Here is a 21,355-nt window from a genome sequence, read left to right as displayed (position 1 = left end):
GTGAGAATTCAAATATCTGTAGTCAGATATACATAAGCAGACCTAAGGCAACTAATACATGAGCAAAATGTTGGAACTGCAACTGAAACACATTGAAATACACTACTGGCTGAAGCAGCTATCCTTGTAAAGTGCTAGGATTAACTGATTTTTACATAAATATATAGACACATGTAGGTACATACATATAGAAGTGTAAGGATATGTGTGCATATATATGAATGTACACACATATACATACACATACATACGGGTAATGCTATCAGTCACTAGCCTTAAAGACAGAAATATTTCTTACTGGAAGGACAACTTAGGTTTGTTCTTTCTTTCTCTCTTTTTAACAATTTCCTGCAGGAAAAGAACAAAGTTTAACACATTCCCAAACATCTGAGGTATGACCCTCTTTTCTCTCATTTTTCATCTGCTATTTCATACTTCATCTGGCTATTTTTCTGGTAGCCCTCCTTGTAGGGATATGCCTTGTCCATAGCAACAAACTGCTGTGAGTTAAAAAGGTGTCCTTAAGGTAGCAGACGAATCTGTAGACTTCTGCACACCAGAGTCAACCATTGCAAAACATTTATTTCACAATTTCAATATCAAAAGTTAATTCTTAAGCAGCTGACGCTTTTTTTTTTTTTTTTTTTTCTGTATATACACTGAAAGACCAGGGAAAATCAGACATCAGTTATCTCCAAAGACTCTCAGACTTCCCTCCTCTAGTATTCACTTTTCTCCTTTGCTGCTTTCTGACAGATTGTCCCTCCTCCAGCACAGCCAGCAGGCTGCTTTGTCCCTTGCACACTGCAGTGCTACCATGGGCTCCATAACTATGATCTGTTTCAGAGCAAGCAATACTGCCTGGAGATCTCAATACAGGAGTGCAAATTAAGTCACTTGGCTGAAGCTCAGGACTATCGAGGATGACTTTCTTAAACACAAGCCTCATCTGACCCAGTGGAGAGGGTCCTCAAACCATTCTCTGTATAAAAGGCTGTGTATTTATCCAGCAGTTACGACACAGTGCTGACTAGCTCCTTTGAAGTTAAGCATCAGAACACAACTGATGAGCAAGATAATATATTACTATCCATTGGAGAAACAAAGATTTGTCGGATTTCTGAGACAAACCTACAGTCATTACCTTTGGTCCAGCAGCAGAAATAATAATCTGTCCTGGGGCCTGAATCCAGGGCTCTCCATCAACTTGAACTGGAATTGGCTTTAGGAGCGTTACACGAAAATACGAGCCCTGGGCTATGCGGATGCCTGATCGAAAACCACCTTGGACTTGACCCTGTTAGGAAGTAAAAGCCTGGATTATCAAACACCCCAGTGAACAAAGAAGCGCAAATATTAGCTGCCCTTAAACTGTGTGGATACGTTTTTTTTTCTTACCTGATGTCTTAAGTTTCAAGCTAAAGAACTGCCTAGGCAAAATCTGCATAGGATGCTTTTACTGATGCAAAATTAATCATTTAATTAGTGCATGAAGCATAACTCATCCCCTTGCGAGCTGCCAGAGGCGAAATAATTTACACAGTGGAATCACTTGTACATTCATTTTGGGAAAGGAGAATGCATTCACAAAGTCATATTTGCTTCTACTTCCCTCCTCCATAAAATAGTAAACACTTTTTCAAAACAACTAACCATACACACAGACTCTGGTGCATGTGAAATGCCAAAATCTAAAAGCACATTATCATAAATCAGGGAGACAGAGATTTACAATATCCAACTCCATATTCATCTTCAGCTAGTAGGATCAGCATTAACCACAAAAAAAAAAAAAAGATGCAAAGGCAACTCTGCTGCTAAAAATTGTCTTGGGGAACATGTGCACATATCAAACATACAGGTAAAAATCTTAACACAAAATCACAAAATAAGAGCATCAGTTTGTTAATGTTTATATTCTGAAGCAGTATGTTCATTCCTTGGTGCTTCTAACAAAACAAAACTTTCAAGGATCTCTACGAAACTACTTCTCCTAATGGAAAAATTTATGTTTGTCTTCCTTAAAAGAACTAAATTACAAAACCGTGAAGTTGGCTGACACCAAAGGTTGAGCTGCACAAACAATTTTAAGTACCCACCTTTCCATTTTTGGTGGTTGTATGGATTTGTTGTCTCTAGTTACCTGACCACGTATACTTCTTCAGCACAGATTTCTTAAAATAGTGAAACAAATACGAAGAAAAGACAAAAATAACGCATCATTCCACAGGACTGCATTGCTAATAGCAGGCCATTTAAAAAATACGTACTACATGGAAGAATGAAAGCTACACTGATTGAGCGATAATATTTCTTGCATAACTGGTATACAATCTGCTTCATGTAGCATTTGGATTAAGTATCAGATTCTAAGAGACAGGTATTGGAATGCCTGTGGCAGATAATTATAAAGATACCTCTCTAAAAAACATCTCTGTTCTGATCGCTTTGAGGTATGCCCAGATTTTGTGTACACATACTAAGTGAAGAGTGGGAGTTCTTATGACATTAAAATGAAATATTGCTTTCATCTTATGAACTATTTGGTTTTGACGCCGTGATAAAGGGTAGTTATGCATACATGTATTTGTGTTCCATATCTATGTATATTTATGCACCATATATGCATGTATGTTTAAGGCCTTAGTTCAAAGCCCGCATCAAGCATTTTCCCATGCTCTTTTAAGGAGTACTTCACAGTTCTCATACTTCCCATCCTAGCACAGATTTCTTCAGTTTCCTTTCCATCTACTGTCACGTGGCACCTAAATATGGATCTTCAAAGCAGGCTAATACACAGGCTACAAGGGGCACTGCGGGCTGTGGAACGGCATACCAGTTACAGCTAAACTCCTGAACGTTTATTCATTCACAGACAGCTGATGTTGCTCATGAACTCTCTTTACGATCTGCAACCATTTTTGCATGAAAAAAACAAGAGCTTGATTAAACGATGGTGTAACTCTAGCACTGATGCCTATTTTTAGGCACTTGCAATGGTGCAAGTGGACTTGCAATGTACTGTTTATTATGAAAATAAACGAGTCTGAGAAAATGTATTTACCAGAGAGGCTCATTCAACTCGTTCGCAGAAATGCATTTCCTCTGTTCTCGCTTGGTTGCTAACTTACCATGTGAACAACGCCAGTCACACCAACAACTTCCAGCAGGCCGTCGTCGATGCGTGGTTTCTCAAAGCGGTCATCGCTGTCAGAGCCCCAGAGATCGGCTCCAGACCCCCAGCTGTGCAGAGAACACACCACAGTGACCACCCCGCCAGGGATGTCTGGTCTGTCAGACTTCAAAAGCTGGGCACTCTGCTCCCCACCAGCGAGAGGGAGACAGCTTAGCTCTCCTGCACCGTGAGAGCAAGAAAAGCTTTTCTAAAATCTGAAAAACTTCTGATCAGATCTTTGAGGAGTGAAAGAAGGATTGATATAAGTACTTCCCATTTGAAAGAACTCAGTAGTTAAGCAGGTGTTCCTGCACTTCAATCACTTCAACTGCTTCTGACAATTTAACATGGCATTGCTTTTCATGCAGTATTGACCTTCCTTACTCAAATCTCTTGCTTATTCTTTTGGTGCACAGACTTCTCAGTGCTAATCCTGATCTTTTCTTCTCCACAATTCTCAGGTAGCTTAAGGTTAAGAGTCTATTTGAAGGTAGTATGGCAACGCTAATGACTTGCTGTTACTGAACAAACAAAAAAAAAGTCACTCATAACCAGCAAATTCAAGGAAGGCAGCTTTCTGAAAGAACTGCCATTCTTTCTCACAGAACAGCAATTTCACCTCCCTGCTGGTGTCAGTACAGCCCCGGCCCCCACAGCAGCTACCTGAGCTGCAGGTTTTCCACAGCTCCCTGGGTAATAGCATCACCAACTCCACACGTACCTTTGATGAGGTTATCATTCCAAATTACTGTTAGGACACAGGATAAGAAATAGCAAATGTACAGGGGTTTGCACCGGGAGAACGAGGTAGTACCTATCACCTTTTTTGGAGTGAGATTGTGACTTTCAAAGGATAAGAAAAGCAATGCTAAAATGGTATTAAGAGCCAGGCTCCTTAGGCACAGTTGCAAACCCACAGTTTGGCAATAATCAGAAATATCCAGGAACAGTCACCTATCAGCCCAGACCGTTTAATTTCTGGAGTGATGCTTAAGTCCCAAGCAGTTTTCTCATGCATACATGCATCTACAGAAGACCCTTCCTCTCAATTTTACCTGGGTATATTAATAAAAATGAGTCCTTCTATACTTGGCAACTCCACCTCTCGCTGATCCACCTGAAGCTTTATGTCTTTGTGAAGATTTCTGGTATGACTTATCTTCTGCAGCCCAACTTTCACATAAACTCCTTTGTTGTGAAACCTAGGAGCAGACAAGCATCATGTAACTAAAAGGTAAGCCCCAGAACAGTACTGTTTTGTACTACAGTACTACATTGAACATGTGCTAGCATAGCATTGTCCTCTAGTGGGTATGTTTAAAGAGCTTTTCAATTTTTTATTGCAGAAACAAAGCATAAGCCACAAACTACTTCATATACTTTTTACTTAGAAGAACATGTGCTCTCAAGGGGAGATGCAGAGATGTGGAGAAGCAATACCTCTTTGAAACGCAAACCTCTGTGCTGAAAAACTGTATTACTGATTCAGACGTAGGAGATGTCACAAAACATTTTTAACTGATTTATCATGCAATGGTAGAATAATTAAGGCAGAAAACCCTCCCAAGCCTAGGCTTTACATACTGCTAATTCATTTAACCATACTAAGCTGCAGAAATTAAAAACATGATTAGTAGTTTTTGACAGAGCTCTAACACACCTAATTTTAGAGTAAAGAAAATATTAGGAAGATTTTATGGCATCCCTTGAAATGTCAAAGCATTTGAAGAGTTACGTAAACAAATGCCAGTTAAATGCAGATATTCTTTTCTTTTGTAACGGTAACCTTTGGATACATGGCCTTCAGGACAACCTTAAAAGAAAAAGCATGAATTTTGACTATTTGACCCTATTAACACATGGGTGTCATTGGAATCCAGCTCTGCAGAATGTCCCTAGCATTATGCCTGAATGATGCAGACTTTCTAGTGGGGAAGACAGCCAACTTAGCACGTGGGTTACAGTCAATTCTCCAGACAGAGACTGTTCAGTTCTTTTAAGTTATTACATTGGGAGTGATTTATCCTACATGCTAACAGTTTTAAACTGCACTGAATTAACGATAGGCGAGGGATAACCATTTAATATATGCTTCCACTCCAGACAAGACCAAGAGATCCGTCTATGCTAAGTCTGATTTGAATGCATTACAAGCAACTGAAAAATAAAACAGGTAGGAAACAAAATACTTTAAGTATCCTCAAGAAGTACAAACTTTAGTTGCATGAAGTGAGAAGCCTTGAGAAACTAGCAGAGTATGACACAGTGACAGAAGTGCAGACACTGTTCTGAATTACAAGAGCTCTAAGAAAGATTTGGCCTCTGAGGTCCACAGGATACTTTGGGCAGGGCACCCCGTGACACATAACGAAGCATAAAAACTGTCAGAGATCAAATACTATTACTCTTATTTTTGCACACGTATTCCATTTCAGCTATGGATCCTATTAGGACATTGAGACCAGAAAAGAACAGACTAATTTCTGTAACGTTACCATGCCAATACCTACTTAATGGTTGTGAAGGTGACTGGAAGATTTTACAATCAAAACAGCTAGCTGAGCTGGGAAGGGTGAACTCTGAACGTACACTACTAGACAGAGGCACCACCCTTCTTGGTGCATCTACATGTTGGGCATGGCACAATTTGGTGGGAAAGTCCAAGTGGAAGTTGTCAGTCCATTGCTAGCAGTAGCAAAAAACATACCAACTTGCCCACTTGGTAGAAAAATGAATAATTTCCTAAAGCAAACCCTTGTTTACATACATTGTACTGACAGTAGTCTTAGGCAGGAATCACAGAACTAATATTTGAAGCAGTCTCCAACACCTTATTTGGGCTGAAGGACTGTCGAGTTTTCGATTTGGAGGCAAGGCTCACATTGCAGTCACTGCTGTAAATGACTGACGGGGATGACAAGAGGAGGGAAGGGCTTTATATGCAGGTCATCCATCCCCATGGAGCCCGTGAGTCTCTGCAGCAGCTCAGCTGCAACACTTGCACCATGATGTCATCCCAGAATTATTTGGAAGGTTCCCTAGAGCACAGATATCAAAGTAACATCCTACTACTCAGACCAGTGTGGGACTTGGCCTACACAGCCCAGGAATCACCCTTCAGTTCGTTTTTCTACAAATGATGCGCTACAAATATAGCCAACATGCTACTTAATGCCCCACTGGCCAAACCCATAAAGCTACACCCTACCAGAAAGGCATTCAAAAGCTTGGACTGACACTTCAGTTTAGCTAATTGAATAAGTCAGAACAGATAAAGTTAAAAGGTGATCCTATATAGGACCAGTTTTATGGACTAGGAAGGTAAACAGCTGTTTTCAAGCATCACAATCCTGTGTTTGTTCTAGAAAGAACAAACTGAAAAACACCCTTTTCTTTTAACGAGCCCATGACTAAGTCTCCATAGACTCAGGGAGACACCAAACCATCAACTATGCTGTAAGTTGAACCGTCTCTGTGGTTGTTGCCCAAGCAGCAAGAATCTCTTGTGGTCAGAGAAAGCAAGACCCATCCACAAGCACTCTCCAGGCTTTCACAAAATCAAAATAAAGAAGCCAGGTTTCAGGAGGCACTAAGAAGCCAAGTGAGCTGATGCAAAAAGCCAGATTCTTTACAGCTCCTGCCACCACTGCATACGCAGGAGGGTAAGTTTGGGGAACTCTTTTATTTACAGGTGCTGGATAAGAACTCTGTGTGCCAGCAGGCATTTTTAGATGAACTGCTGTTTCCCATGATCATTAATAAACTGCTAGGAAACATCTCTTGAAAGGGAGTTGGCATTCAGAATTGCATCACAGAGCACGGAAAGCAGATCAAAGAAAACAAGGTGAGCACTTTTCGTCTAGTCTTGCAATTTAATAATCCTACCTAGGTGATGTCACCACTGCAAAAGCCAATAATCAGCCTCTGTTTGGGTGATTTTATTAAGGTTTGTCCCCTACTGACAGGGAACAAACTTTACTTAGACTCACTTTCAACACCCCCAACATAGAAAAAACTAATTTAGACACACCAGCTGTTGCAGCACTTTAAAATCCAGAACTGACAAATCAAACAATCAATACTTTCAAACCTTCCCCCACCAAGAGGAGTTTTGTATCCTCAAAAGACAATTTTAAAATTGCATTAAATTGTGCAAAGTATTTTCTCTGCCTAATCTTACAGCCATGAGAATGCCTGTCACAGAAACATCCTGCCAATTTTGGATGACACAAAGAAATGTAATCTCTTCCCTAACAGGCAATTCTAAAGACTGTTCCAGGACCCCACAGCAACTGAGGAATAAAGGCAGATGCCCTGATCCTTAGCTTTATACTGTAAAAAATAAAAATCATAATGCCTGGCACTCAACAATGAGAAACCACCACTGCCAAAACATACACTGCTTCTGCCTGCTCTGTGGTACAAGTTTGGTGTTGTTCTCCCTGCAGGGAAGTCATCACTTTGCTGTGATCTGCTAGCCCAAGGTAAGGAGTCCTGAGCCTGCAAAGACACTCTACAGCGTGAGGACAGAAAGCACACAGATTTCAGGACATTTACCAGCCTAAGGTCTTAAATCAGAAGAACACACAAGCCTGTTTTCCTCCAATGGACTCTGCAACATGCAGACTTTGTTGCCACCACCTGAAACTTCCCATTCCGCATACAAGAGCAGCCTGTCCATAAACCAGCTGCTGTTGCATTTAGCATTAAGTAGCCATGCTTCTTAGTTAATTTATTGAAAAAAAAATGCTAATTTGGCTGGCAAGTGTGCACTTGCATATCCTGGGAAAGGGGGAAAACAGCAGTTTTAACATGGCTCTCTAAAAGGCACCTATTTCATCAGCACTGTTGGGCTGCACAATCTGTTTGTCCCCTGCAAAACCATACCTGAGTATCAATTCAGAATTCATATCTCTTTCCCGTATCTTGACTCACAGAAACATATAGCCCTTCAGATTTGAAAAAATAAAAATAAAAAAATCATCCCCTCTTTCCTGCACAAAAACACTGTGCTAGCACCACAACAATATGCCTGGAGAAGGTCTGCAAGAACGATACTGAGTCATTGCTCATCACACTGTTGATGCTGCACATTATGGGCTGGTAAAGATTTGAGAGATTAAAAGCACATAGGGAAACAAATGTCCAAGCATAACTCTTAAATACTGTGTCAATAAGTAAAGGACACATCTTCTAAAGTGCTGTAGCCTTGCAAAGTCAGAGTAGTATATTTCGAAGGAACGAGTATAACTCTGATTTACTTATGTTCACTGCAAAAATAAATCCAGAACAATTTAATGGACTAAAACAGGCACTGCTGTATGCAAACTTATCACCCATGCTGTTTTTAATCCAATGGACTGAAAATAAAAAACAGTGCCTGTTGTCCTAATAGTAATTTACATACCATAAACAGTATTTTATTCAATTTTTAGAAAGTGTATGAGCAACATCTACACTGATAGACAGGTGAGATTTCACTTTATTACACTCATAACTGGCCAGAAAATATTCTTAATAGTTGGGATTGCAATACTGTGTAGTTGTAATAGCTTGTTCTGGCAACCAAGGGACAACTTAGAGGGCATTTATTCACAAATGTAGGGGAATAAAGAGCAGTCAAGAACAATTTCTATAAAGAGCTATTCATTAATTAAACAAATCTGATTTTTCTTTTTCCTCATCATTTTCAGTGATTAATGCAAAAAAAAAAAAAAAGTACTCTTATTGATTGATCTGCATGCCAGAATGAGGGAGGTTTCTCTTCACACCTTTTTTATCACTCTGTTTCATTTGAGATGCAGAGACTTTTTCCTAAATCATTATTACCAGCATGCAGATGTTAACACACCACTAAGCAAAGGTTGGAAACGTATGATGTGTTTATTATTCATGTAGCAGCACTGCCTTCCCTCCTGTTATAAGCTTTGAATAAGAGATATTTCTACTTTCTTGAAATTTCACTGGATTCGACATTGAAATTTTCGTATACTGAAGTATACTGAATAATAATGACATGGCTTACAAAAACTGCTCTGATACTCTCTCTCTTGGGAAGAAAAAAAGGGAATAGAAAGAAAAAAGAAAAGCCAAATTCTGCATCTAAGAGTTCACGGGTATTTTAGTTCCTCCCTGTGTCTGCTTTACCTCAGGCAATGTTATTTGTGAATACCTGTAGCAAGATTATCAGCCTTAGTGTAAGTTGGAAGTTATATTGTACTACAGCACTTATCCCTCACCTCTGTTTTCCCCCAGGATTACCTGCTATTAAATTTCCCTGGTTCTTCTTCTCTAGCATGATGGAAGTCCAAGCTCAACTCTGCATCAATGCCAAGACCACAGTAATTGTTCATCTGTACAATCTGTCAAAAAAAAAAAAAGTTGTATTATTTGCTCAAGGCTTACATTTATAAATAAAGAGGTTCCAAAACTTTTCAACAAAAGCAAGAGTTGCAGATAATTCTTCCAAGTCATTTACATCTTGACAGATTTAGGAAAATATTTTCCAGAAACACTGCACTAAAAATAAAGCTGTACAAGGAATTGTTGATACGTGTAGTTATTAATTCCAAACTATCAGAAACTTGAAAATTTAATCTTAATTGCTAGAAACAGGTATAATAAGGGCAGAAATGAAAGTAAATGAGAAAACAAAGACAACCCAACTTCTCCAAGTGATTCTATGCAATAACTAAAAGACTTGTTGAACGCTAACACCACTACTATTTTTGGCATCAAGAAGGGAAATATCATGGTATCACTGGGAAGATCCCATTCCTGAACTTCATCTTATGTTAGATGACCTTGACTTCACCTCTCAACTGCATATTAAATAGCTCTACATGTGGCAACTTTTTACAGATTTCTACTCTTTCTCCTATTGATTCTTCCTTTGCCTGCTAGCTCATTCCACAGCTTTTCTATCCTCACCTGTGATTCTGTCACCTTTCATCTTTAAAAACCACATTAGGCACTCAGGGCAAAATCTACCCCCGTGCTGTGGGTTAACCTGGCAGGCAGCTCAGCACCACGCAGCCATTTGCTCAACCCATGCCCAGTGGGATGGGGAAGAGAATCGGAAGAAAACAAGATTTTTGTATTTATTTTTATTGCTGAGCATGATGCCACATGGTACAGGACATCCCTGTGGTCAATTTGCGCCAACTGTCCTGGATGTGTCCCCTCACAGCTCCTGGTGCACGCCCAGCCTCCTCGCTGGTGGGACAGCACGAGGACCTGGAAAGGGCTTTGCTCTGTGTAAGCACTGCTCTGCAACAACTAAAAACATCAGTGTGTTATCAGCATCGTTCTCATCCTAAACACAGCACCATACCAGCTAATAGGAGGAAAATTAACTTGTTCCCAGCCAAAAGCAGGACAACCCACCTCCACCAAGTTACCTGGAAGCGGAGCAACTTAAATTCTCCCACTGACACAATACCTATGATTTTCCAGCAACTGGACTAAAATCTTTGATGTGAGCTACCATTATTACAATTTTCTACTTTACTTTTGCCATATATTTTCTATCCAATGTCTTGGTTTTGTCTGAAAATAAACAGAACTACAGTACACAGAAAGCTCTGAAGTCACCATCTACAAGCAACATTTTTATTTTCCTGAACAAAAATAAGTAATACAAACCAAGGGAAAGGCTGTTTCACTTCAAAAATATAAAACAGATGCTGCAAATATAGATACCCAATGGCAATAAGTTGATAGAAGGATTTATTTCCTGTATGTTTTTGCTATTTATAGTCACTTAATCTGTAACAGGAAAGATCAAAAGTAGTCTCTTTAATTTTATTTATTTATTTATTTTTGGTCAACACTCCAGTTTCACTAGTCTTCTGGAAGGCATTTGGCTTTCTTTGGAAAAGTTTTTCTTACTTGAGAAATATGTGTTCTCCTAAGCAAAGCAAATAGGTATGCTGCTGCTTCATGTATCTTTCCATTGATCTTCTCTCAGATACTTTTTGCCAGCCAATGAAGAAATGTGCTCTGCAACCAACCAGTCCTACCCAAATTGAAGCACTAGATCCAGACACAAGGTATGTTCCCTACAGATTAGCTCAGCAAGGCCCAAGCACTAGATAGGAGAGCAATAAGAGATTAAATGGTGCTAATACCTATCTTCTTCATCACTCTCAACAGAACAACAGTTCTTAAGAGTAGAACCTGAACAGTGCTCAGCTCACCTTTGGAGGCTCAGGTTCTGCTACACCATTCTCCGCACCATCAGCAGGTTCTTCAGCGTCCAAAAGGATAGTCCAGCGATCCATAAGAACGTCGTCTGCCTCGTCCACGGAAATCAAAACAGAGTAGGGGTCCTCTCCACTGTAGCCAGCTCCCCAGCGTAAGACTCTCCCTAAGTCATTACCTGGGTAATAATGAAGAACCCCAAAATATGACTACATTTTGTAAGTTAGCTAAAAGCATCAAAAAGTGTATTAGCCCTGTTCTACAAGATGGGAGGGGACCTGGGCAACCTGATCTAGTGGGTGGCATCCTTATCCATTGCAGGGGGGGCTTTGAAGTGGGTCATCTTTAAGGTCCCTTCCAGCCCAAGCTGTTCTACAATTCTATGAAATAAGTCATTAAAGCAGTACAATTGGACTGAAAAGTTAACAAAAATCTATTTGTAGTGGTTGCATATGTGCTTTGTGTCACAAACAGACATGTTGTCTCACAGTGGAAAAATGGAAAAATGTTATGGAGTTGGGAAGCTGAGCACAGTGGACTTTACTGGTCTACAGCAAGTGCTGGTGCAGCTGTGATTGCCAAGGGTACAATATTTTGCCCTCTCCAACTCCTGCCCACTCAGACACATCCATAGCAATAACCCTGCTGCTCATTTTTCAGTCAAACTGTGACCAACATTTTGTTGATGAACTGATACTACATTTGCTATCCAGTACCTGCCAGAACTGAGTCATGGCATCCTCACTGCAAAACCCTGTAGTTTGTCAGATGGATACATGAAGACAAACCTTCTGGAAGACAACCAGGCACAAAGCCTCACACAGAGATCCAGCAGGACTTCCAGCACTGGACCAGTCCACAGACTGCAAGCAGACCTGTCAGCAGTGTGCTAGCACTGGGAGTTCGTCTACCCACTGATCCAAGAACACCTCTGTCATAAGCTACCACCAAAAAGGACAATATCTTAAGAGACAAAATGAAGGAGTTAAATTCTGAAGGCTATGTACACTTACTCATGTGGTAGGCTGGGTATGAGAGATCAGATCTTTCACCCACTACATCAGAAAACAAGCATTTAAAGATCGTGGCTCAAGAGCTGCTAAATTCAATCCCAATTTAGCATTAAAATAAAAGCTAAACACAGTTCTGAGCTACTTGGGAAGGTTCTTTGTTGTGTTCTCTGCCCCCAAGTCCATGTTACTATGTTCATTATTTAGAGATTATGCCTAAGAGAGTCACTCTTCCCAGCAATTAGTCCTTCCAAATTCAACAGAGCACAGGCGTGGACAGTGAGAAGTCTGGGACTTCAGCACTTGCCCTGATTCTCACCTGTTCCTAAAGGTAAGATGGCAACAGAGGGCTCTGAGCACACCAGCTTGTGTCTGATCTCCTCCAGCGCACCAAGAACCCAACCCACGGTGCCATCGCCTCCACACACCAGCACTCGGAAAGAAGGGACTTTGGAGAATGTGTGAAACCTCCATTGAGAAACAAAGAAAAGGGGAAAAGAAGCATTACAATGTAGTACAGCAAAGTCTCTTCATATGTTATTTAAGGTAAGACATAGTTACCGGATTTTTTCCCCCTTCACCATCTGTCTCAGGATCAACTTCAATAAAGTGAGTGGAAATACAGACACTTTTTTAGATAAATCTGTTTTCAAGTAGTAAAAACCACAATCTTCTATTATTTTCTAAGGTGGAGATCAATTGTTAATCACTTCCTTCCTCAACAAAGACAGAGAGACCTAACTGTTTATAGTTTCCGTTTGAAGATCTATTACTCTCTAAATCTTTGTAGAGATTTTGATTTCACTTAGTGATTTCTATATTGTAAGTGTGGTATTTTGATAGGACTTCTTGTTCATAGTACTACTTCGTTCACTGTCACCCTTTATGGCTTTTCATCCTACATACCAAAACATCCTGCAAAGGAATTTTTACTCACATTTCACAAGGAGCAAAAAGCAAGTGGAAGCAATTTGCCATAAAGCTGCAGAAATATTTTATGGGTAAAGCAAAATGAGCCAATTATCAAAATTACAGCCTCAACTACATTAGAAAGACATCAAAATTACATAGCTCTGACAAAAAAAAAGTTTGTGCAGCTTGTTTTACTTGCTTCCTGCATAAGCTGCATTTCCCTATGAAGGCTTTTGTTTGGAAGGTCTTGTCACAACAGTTCTTTGTTAAAGCAGCACTGAAGCAATGAGGGTACTCTGACTAGGCTGCAAACATTGCTTTCAGTTTTATGAAGTTGGTGACAAAATGGTGTTGATAAAATCAAGTAATTGGTAACTGCCTCCCTTACAAGCACATTATGTTCTGTTCCTTGTATTGAGAAATGCTGCAGCTGTGATCAGGCAGGCCCTGCTAATTCTGCAATTGTGGCCAAGTTTCAAGAGTCAAGATAGAAAATTTTATTATAATTGCCTCTTAGTTTCCATGAAACGTTAGAGTAAATAAAAGCAAAAAATGAGCATTCTTGTAAAGCAAGATGTTTCTATTTTGGTTCCCATTTGATTATAAAATCTTTTTATATTTAACGATTATTAGACCTGCATTATTGTAAAGTACGCATGACTTTCCCAAGATCAGACTCTACTAAACTTGACACAAGCATATACACCAGGAACTACTCTGTTTTCTTTAGAGAACTTAAAAGCTTAAGTCTGCTAAGTAAGAACCAGTTGGAAGGACTGATCCACCACTTTGGTCTCCAGGCACAAAACATAAAAAATTTGTATCTTCATAATAAGAGAGTCTGATCCTTCCTTAGAACAAAACAAAACAAAACCACTCCTAAAAAAAATAACATAAAGAAAAATGTTAAAAATACTACAACTTACCCAGGCAGAGGGCCACCATTGGTAAGTTCAAAGACCTGATGTGGATTTAGCAGCTTCCTAAAACTATGCAGCAGATCCCGTCCTTTTAGACCACCGCTTTTTGGATTCACAAACACAAGAAGAGGCCAGCAGTTCTGTGGTATCTTGGAAGCCTGAATGAAGAAAAGGAAAGATTAGCCAAAACCATGACTAGGCAGGAAAATTACTACTGCATCTCAAAAGTATTTCCTGAAATTTCCTTGATGCTTAGTAAAAAAAAAAAATCCAGATGCAATAAATAAAAAGATTCAATACCCAGACAATCGACAAGGCTAGCTGCTGATTTTGTCTTCCCGGGGAAATGAAGTTTCCTTATCCCACTCCTACTACACAGTCTGGCCTAATGTTAAAAATGAAGTCACTATCAGTAGTCCTTCCTACACATTTTCAGTAAAAAAGTTTACAGAATAACGGAATGGCGAAGGCTACGGAAGGGACCTCTGGAGATCACCCAGTCCAACCCCCCTGCTGAGCAGGATCACCCAAAGCACGTTCCTCAGGATGGCATCCAGGTGGGTTTTGGATATCTCCAGAGAAGGAGACACCACAACCTCTCTGTACAGCCTGTCCCAGTGCTCTGTCACCCTCACAGTACAGAAGTGCCCCCTCATATTCAGATGGAACCTCCTGTGCTTCAGTTTGTGCCTGTTGCCTCTTGTCCTGTCGCTGGGAACAACTGAAGGGCCTAGTTCCATCCTCTTGACACTCTCCCTGCAGATATTTATAGACATTGATGTGATCTTCCCTCCGTCTTCTCTTTCCAGGCTACACAGGCCCAGCTCTCTCAGCCTGTCCTTGTACAACAAGTGCTCCAGTCCCCTAATCATCTTCTTAGCCCTCCTCTGGACTCGCTCCAGTAGCTCCATGCCCCTCTTGAACGGGAGAGCCCAGAACTGGACACAAGACCCCAGGTGTGGCCTCACCAGGGCTGAGTAGGTGATGGAGCTTTATGATGAAGAATAGTGTGAAGGATAAAGTAATTTTCAGAATCCTGTAGGATTCAAATATTTTCCTTGCAGAGAGAGAACTCTCTCCACAAGTAATCAAAACATTTGTTTTAGGATTTGCAGTTGTCTTAGAATACATCTTAATTTACAAGGAGAAAACACTTCAAAATGAGGGAGCATTAAGAGGCTGAATGTTTCTTTTAAAAAATACTTGTTTGAATGAGAAAGGCTTGGTGCCTGTATCATAGGATCCTCACCCTGCTGCAGTCACCACTGAAGGGCTCTCCAAGCACAAGAGTGCCGTGGGCATCCTGCTGCCCTTCCAGGAGCCACTCTGAGGGAAGTCCCACCAGGGGATGGCAGGGGCACAGTCAGCAGAAATATCCCCCCAGACTGGTCTTCAACTGGCCCTTCAACCATCCTGTAACATAATTTTTAAACGACTCTAGGCAGACCACGAAGTTCGAAGGCACCTTTTATTCATCCTGCCACAGAGTTTAGGGTTTTTACTGGTCTGTGAGGCAGGTACAGCTTAAAAAAGTCATTTGGCCATCTCGACAAGTGTGCTTCGAAACAGAAACGTTTGCCACAGTCCCTAAGTAATGGTAATTTGTATTTACAAATTGGACTGCATTCAGAGAACAGCAATTCGTCACGCGGCTGACAGGATGGATTCAGGGAAAAGAACAACTGTGCTAAATATAAGGCAATTTAGACAAGTATGATTCAGGGGGTGGTGAAGCAGCAGCATGACAGCAGCTTACAAACATGCGAAGAGATACCAGCAGCTACAGAGGGGAGGAGACAGTGCCTCAGCTGATGGCTGTACGTAGCCACCAGGGGTGCGAACCAAGTCTCAGGACGGAGAAATCGGGGCATGTAATCGAGTAACTGGGGAAGCAAACTGGCATCCAGTGTTGAGATACCTCACGTCACTGTCTACGTGTGAGCTGGTGTGGACACTGGAAAACAGTAGCTTGGGGTGTCCCAATATTCAAGAGATTTTCTCAAATTGTGCTGTCCTGAAAGGGCTGTGCACTGACCCTCTGTGTTAAGATACTTGAAGCTGCATAAAAGTCTCTCCTCTGTGTCACTGCTTGCCTGAGAAATATCCTCCTTCATCAGCCATGACTGGCAAGCACAAAACACCAAGAGAAGAGGAATGCTGAGCAGGTAAGAGGGCTGATGGAGGAGAAATATGTCTCTCTTCTTGCCCCTTCCTTCCTCCTGGTTTACATGCAGCTAAGCAGAGACATCCGGTTTGAATATGTTTCTGTTTACTCCCAAGAATTCAGTCAAGCAAGGACTATTTTTGCTGACAGGGAGCCAGGAGAGCCCCAGCAGTTTCTAGCTGCTGGTGGAACAAAGAAACTGCCAAGACAAAGGTGGCACTACTGACCATGCAAGCACAGACAACCCTCAACCACGCTAGGACAAGGACAGGCAACCTCAGAGGAAAGCTCTCCTGAGGGACTGCCCTCACCCCGTACCGTGGAGGCTGCTAAGCCAAAACGCCCCTTGCCTCCACATCCAGGCTTTGCTGGAAGAGAGGAAGCACTTCCTCAAGTGTGTGCAACATACAAACAGGGCGATATGTTCATTTCTGTTATGTACATGGGAAAGATATTTGTAGCTAGCAGCGGAAGTCTAAGCAAAACAATGCATGCCACTGTCACCAAAAGGAAGTACCTCTTGAATTATAAGGTCAGCAGCTCAAGGATCCACACATCCCAAAGAGAGGGGCAGACTTCCTCCCCTCAAGCCTTCACAGCCATTAATAAAAATAGCAAGGGAAGCTCTGGCTCTTCGGTACAGCCCTCCTTGTTACTCCATCAGCTAACGCACTGTCATCTGCCACATCCCGTTACGAATACTCCTTTGAAAATCCTGCCAGCAACCAAAGGCGGAGCAGCGCCGAAAGGAAACGCTGCTTCCCACTGGGTAACTGTTCCCTTCCTACGCTCCTTCTTCCAGCTTCTGCTCTGCCCTGCATTACCATTTCCCATCTCCTCCTCTTCAAAGCTTCTTTTTTACTACTTAAATTTGATCTCCAGTCATTTTAACTTTCTGAACAATACAGGCTATCTGAGACCTCAGGTTTGGTTCAGTGCCCAGGTACTGGTGGGATTTTATAAAACAAGGAGGCTAGGGGGAGAAGATGAATGAAAAAATAGGAAAAATAAATCAGCTCTGCAGCTCAAAGTAAATAAAAACTGTAACAATAAAGGAATGAAAGAAAAGAAACCAGACCAAAGCTTACACCAAACAAATACCCTACTAGAATGCAGGCAAGTGTTTGATTACCTTCTCTTTCTTAGGAAATCAATTCTTTAAAAAATATTGGTTGTAGACATTTAAAGTGACACTTTAATCACATGTTTATATTACTCCCTCTTGCAGACAAGTTCTACATATTGGTTCTAAACCCAAGCAACTAAAATAATTCACAAAGAACTTCAGGGAACCACGCTGATTTTTGAGACATGGTAAATCTCAAGGCAGTCAAAAGCACAGCTGTGTTTTGCAAAGTGTGTAAGATTTTACCCAATCAAGTATATGTTGTGGCAAATATATTTTTACCAGTTTCCATAAAACTGCCATCTAAATTTCCTAGTTGCAAAGTGTCAATACCATATAAATAAAAAAAAAAAAAAGTGAAACATTTACCCTGAGTGCTACTAAGAGTCTCAACCAGCTGCAAAGGATGCCTGGAATTAAAAAAAATATCTGCACATAGTGTAAACTGAATAGTCCTACCACTAAAAAAACATCTTTGCTCAAGTATCTTCTAATATAAATCCCTTAATTATAATCATTTAGGACTGAAAGAACACACGTAGACTAAACAAAGTATCCTAGAAAGGGCAGAAGCCCTCTCAAGTGTGCTTACCCTTACATTTAACTTGCTTCTCACCCACTCGTGGTTAAAAGAAGCAAAATCCCTTGAAAGGACCAATCTCTAAGAAAACAATCACTTTTTGCTAGGGGTTAAAAACTGCAGGAGATCAAGCTTCCAGGCTGGTACAGCGGAGCAGGGCTGCTCTGGTGCTGTATAAAAGGCTCGGGCCCCTCTGCTAGATGGCTGCAGGACAGCACCCTGATGCTGCAGAGTTTCTCCTGGTCCCTTAATAAAGCCCTGCGGGGACACTCTGAGAAGGGGAGGTGTGACTCACTGCCCGAGGACTCCCTGCCCCCTTTGGTCCTGACTTCCACACTCAGCTGGAGAAGCGAGGTCTGTGGAGGGGCTTTGTGTTGGCTGGAGTTCAGGAAGGAATTTACTGCGTGTTTCTCAGAGCCAGCTAGCGGAGGACGTGTGATTTAGGCACTCTGACAGTCACTGTGCATTGCTTAATTTGTCAGGATTAGCTCAACGTGGCTGCGGGCTGGGGCAGGATATTTATTGCGCACGCTAATCCCCTCTCTGTTGCGCGCACTGTGTAATCACATCTAATGACAACAGAGAACAAGGCGTTCTGTGCCACGGGCCCGCCAGCACGACAATTACGGCGTATCTTCCAGGGTGGTGAGCTGTTTCCAGGAACGACGGAAATCTCTAAGCAACACGTAAATTTAACATTTACAAGCAGGCTGTCTGCAGCATCTCCCATGTGCAAGGGCTCGTGACTCCCCCAGCCTGGCTGTAAAGGAGGCACTGCACCAGACGAAGAATGACGTGTAAGGTCTGTCAACACAACCGGAGAATCAGCTCTGTCCACACAGCAGGACCTCCAGGAACCGCTTCTTGACTTCTGGGGGACTGGGGAGGTGGCAGAAGGGTGGAAAGTAACCTTTCACAGTGTTTTGGCTAAGACAATGATTAAACTATCATGCTCTTAAGCAGACACATGTCTGTGAAGAATTAGTACAAATGATTGAAACGGAAGGTTTCACCCACTTGGGTAAATCCCAAGTTTCTTTCTAATTCTTTTAAGGAACCCTAATATGGGTATTATGTTTAGTGAGATCAATAGAAATGAACCCTTTCCCTCCTCCTCCAGCTAGGTTTCCTCCCCCCACGCTAGGTTTTCATCAGACCACGTTCCACTGGTAACTGGGATTAGAGGTCGAGCCACAAACACTTGCCCCTGCTGTGCTGGCATTGGCTTGCTACAGCTGTCTGATGACCTCCTTGCCTGCAAATGCTACATAAACTGTTCTGCCATTCTGGTGAGTTAGCTTTCAAATCAGTGCTTCAGTGCTGTGCTGCCTTCCACCCTTACATGCTGCCCAAGACTGGAACCAAGTACCCCTTAAACACATTAGCAGATCAACTTTATAAGACTGTATTTTTTCACACTGTAACAAAAAGAGAGTATTTCCATTTACTTAAATATTGTGAAACAAAACCATTATTTTATTAAGCTCTCGCAGACCCAAGATAATGAAACACTTATTATTGACTTTCTAATAAGCAGTTATCAAACTGCTTCTGTATTCAGTGTTCTGTGTACAGAATCAAACTGATTCTGTATTAAAACTTTTCAGAAAAGATAAGAAGAGGGCTAATTGCTTCTGGCAGATGTGACCATGCCAGAATAGAATCAGGCCAACTCTTTTGAAGGTGTACCAAAACCAGAGCAAATAAATCACACATTGGGAAAATGACAGACTAACAAAACACAGAGCAGATGCTAACCACTAATTCACTTCTACGCTTTTATTGATTTTAAGAAGGGTTCTTTTGCTTTGCTTGTTTGTTTGAAGTTGAATAAGCCATTAGCCAAAACACGGTGGCCTTTGATTTATCAGCAGTTCCCCTTCTATGGCTGTACATTATTACTTCATACACAATTTCTTTGTATTTCTGCCACAAGAGGAATGCCAAAAGAGTGCAAGTTTAATATTGTGCTTACTTCTTGTACAAGTATTTCCTGTTGCTGCATTTAAATGATCATGTACATACTATATAAACAAAAACTAATATTATCACAAGATAACAGAATTAATCTAGGTTGGAAAGGACCTCAGAAGATCATCCAGTCCAACAGCTACCAAAGCAGCATCAACAATTACTCATCGGTTTACTCTGGGTAATTAGTGAACAGCAAAAGCTGTGTGGCCTAGACACAGGCAAACCACAATTGAAATATTAGTCATATTAACTCTTGGCTCATTTTAGTGAGATATAAGCAATACATGCTGAAATAGAAAGAAAATGTATGTGCACATGTACAGCCTCTTTCTCCTCTTATATGTTATAAATTCACCCAATCAGTCTCCTGAAATGGAGTTTCTAAGAAGTATCCTGCATCAGTTAAAAGACAGCATTATCTACATTTGTCTGGCATCAAAAAGCTCACATCAAACGTATGTAATGTCAGAAAACCCAGACGTATCAGCAGCAGAGCGGATATTCAACTTCACATACCAATACACCACATCTAGGCTCATAACACATTTACCTAAACAACCACCAAAAGCAAGTATCCAAAACCATTCCCATCTTTGTTCTGCATTCTGTTCATTCTATCTCTGATAAAAAGTGTTGAAACCTAGATGGGAGGGGCAATTAGTTTTTAATGATCTCACAAAAACATAGTACCCATGCATGCAAAGGATGGTTTGTAATACTGCAAGCTAAATGCAAGCACTGCCACTAGTATCTGGTTATATATATAAAAAAATTCCCATCAGAAAACTTTGACAAGCATAGGACTCTTTAAATAAAAATGCTGGCATTAGTTGCAAGTATGCAACTAATGGCCTTACTCCTGCTATTGAACTTGACATCCTCCCACCTGAAGTTGTCTCACAGTTCTCACTAATAATGTATTTTGTGAAGCTTTCATACTTCTATGCAGTTCTAAAGAACAAATCAAATCAAGATTCTCAGTTCATTTGCTATAATAAAACTCCAGAAAGACAGTAACTGCAAGATACACAGCAAGTCAATAGAAAGTAATTATGGCTACCCTGTCTTCTGGACAGAACCTACATCATCCTGGTTCAAAAACATTTTATTCAATCAACCATTTCCCTCTTCACACCTTGAATCTGCCTTATTAACATGAAGCCTATTATAAACCTAAGTGATTCATAGCAAAGTGGTTTGTAGCCATGAAAAGTAATAAATTAGAACCAAGCCTGAAACTGTGAAAGGACACTTGCACAGTCTAATGTCTGCATGAGGTGCAGATTTCGACA

The 21,355-nt window shown here is 41.0% G+C and overlaps 1 protein-coding gene across 3 annotated transcripts in view; it reads right to left on the bottom strand.

Annotated features, from left to right (window-relative positions):
• DGKQ (diacylglycerol kinase theta) overlaps positions 1-21,355 on the bottom strand; it is an 89,909-nt gene that overhangs the window by 7,904 nt on the left and 60,650 nt on the right. For all 3 annotated transcript variants that reach the window (XM_068666130.1, XM_068666131.1, XM_068666132.1), the window contains 7 exons: positions 14,226-14,377; positions 12,707-12,855; positions 11,374-11,555; positions 9,437-9,537; positions 4,231-4,377; positions 3,132-3,243; positions 1,145-1,297 (listed from right to left, as the gene is read on the bottom strand). In XM_068666130.1, coding sequence (XP_068522231.1) covers positions 1,145-1,297; positions 3,132-3,243; positions 4,231-4,377; positions 9,437-9,537; positions 11,374-11,555; positions 12,707-12,855; positions 14,226-14,377 — 996 coding nt within the window. The remainder of the gene's footprint in view (positions 1-1,144; positions 1,298-3,131; positions 3,244-4,230; positions 4,378-9,436; positions 9,538-11,373; positions 11,556-12,706; positions 12,856-14,225; positions 14,378-21,355) is intronic.

Source organism: Anas acuta, chromosome Z (assembly GCF_963932015.1).
Source record: "Anas acuta chromosome Z, bAnaAcu1.1, whole genome shotgun sequence".
Classification (NCBI taxonomy): Eukaryota; Metazoa; Chordata; class Aves; order Anseriformes; family Anatidae; genus Anas; species Anas acuta.
Note: the sequence above shows the minus strand (reverse complement) of the source record. Positions and strands in the feature narration are given on the sequence as shown.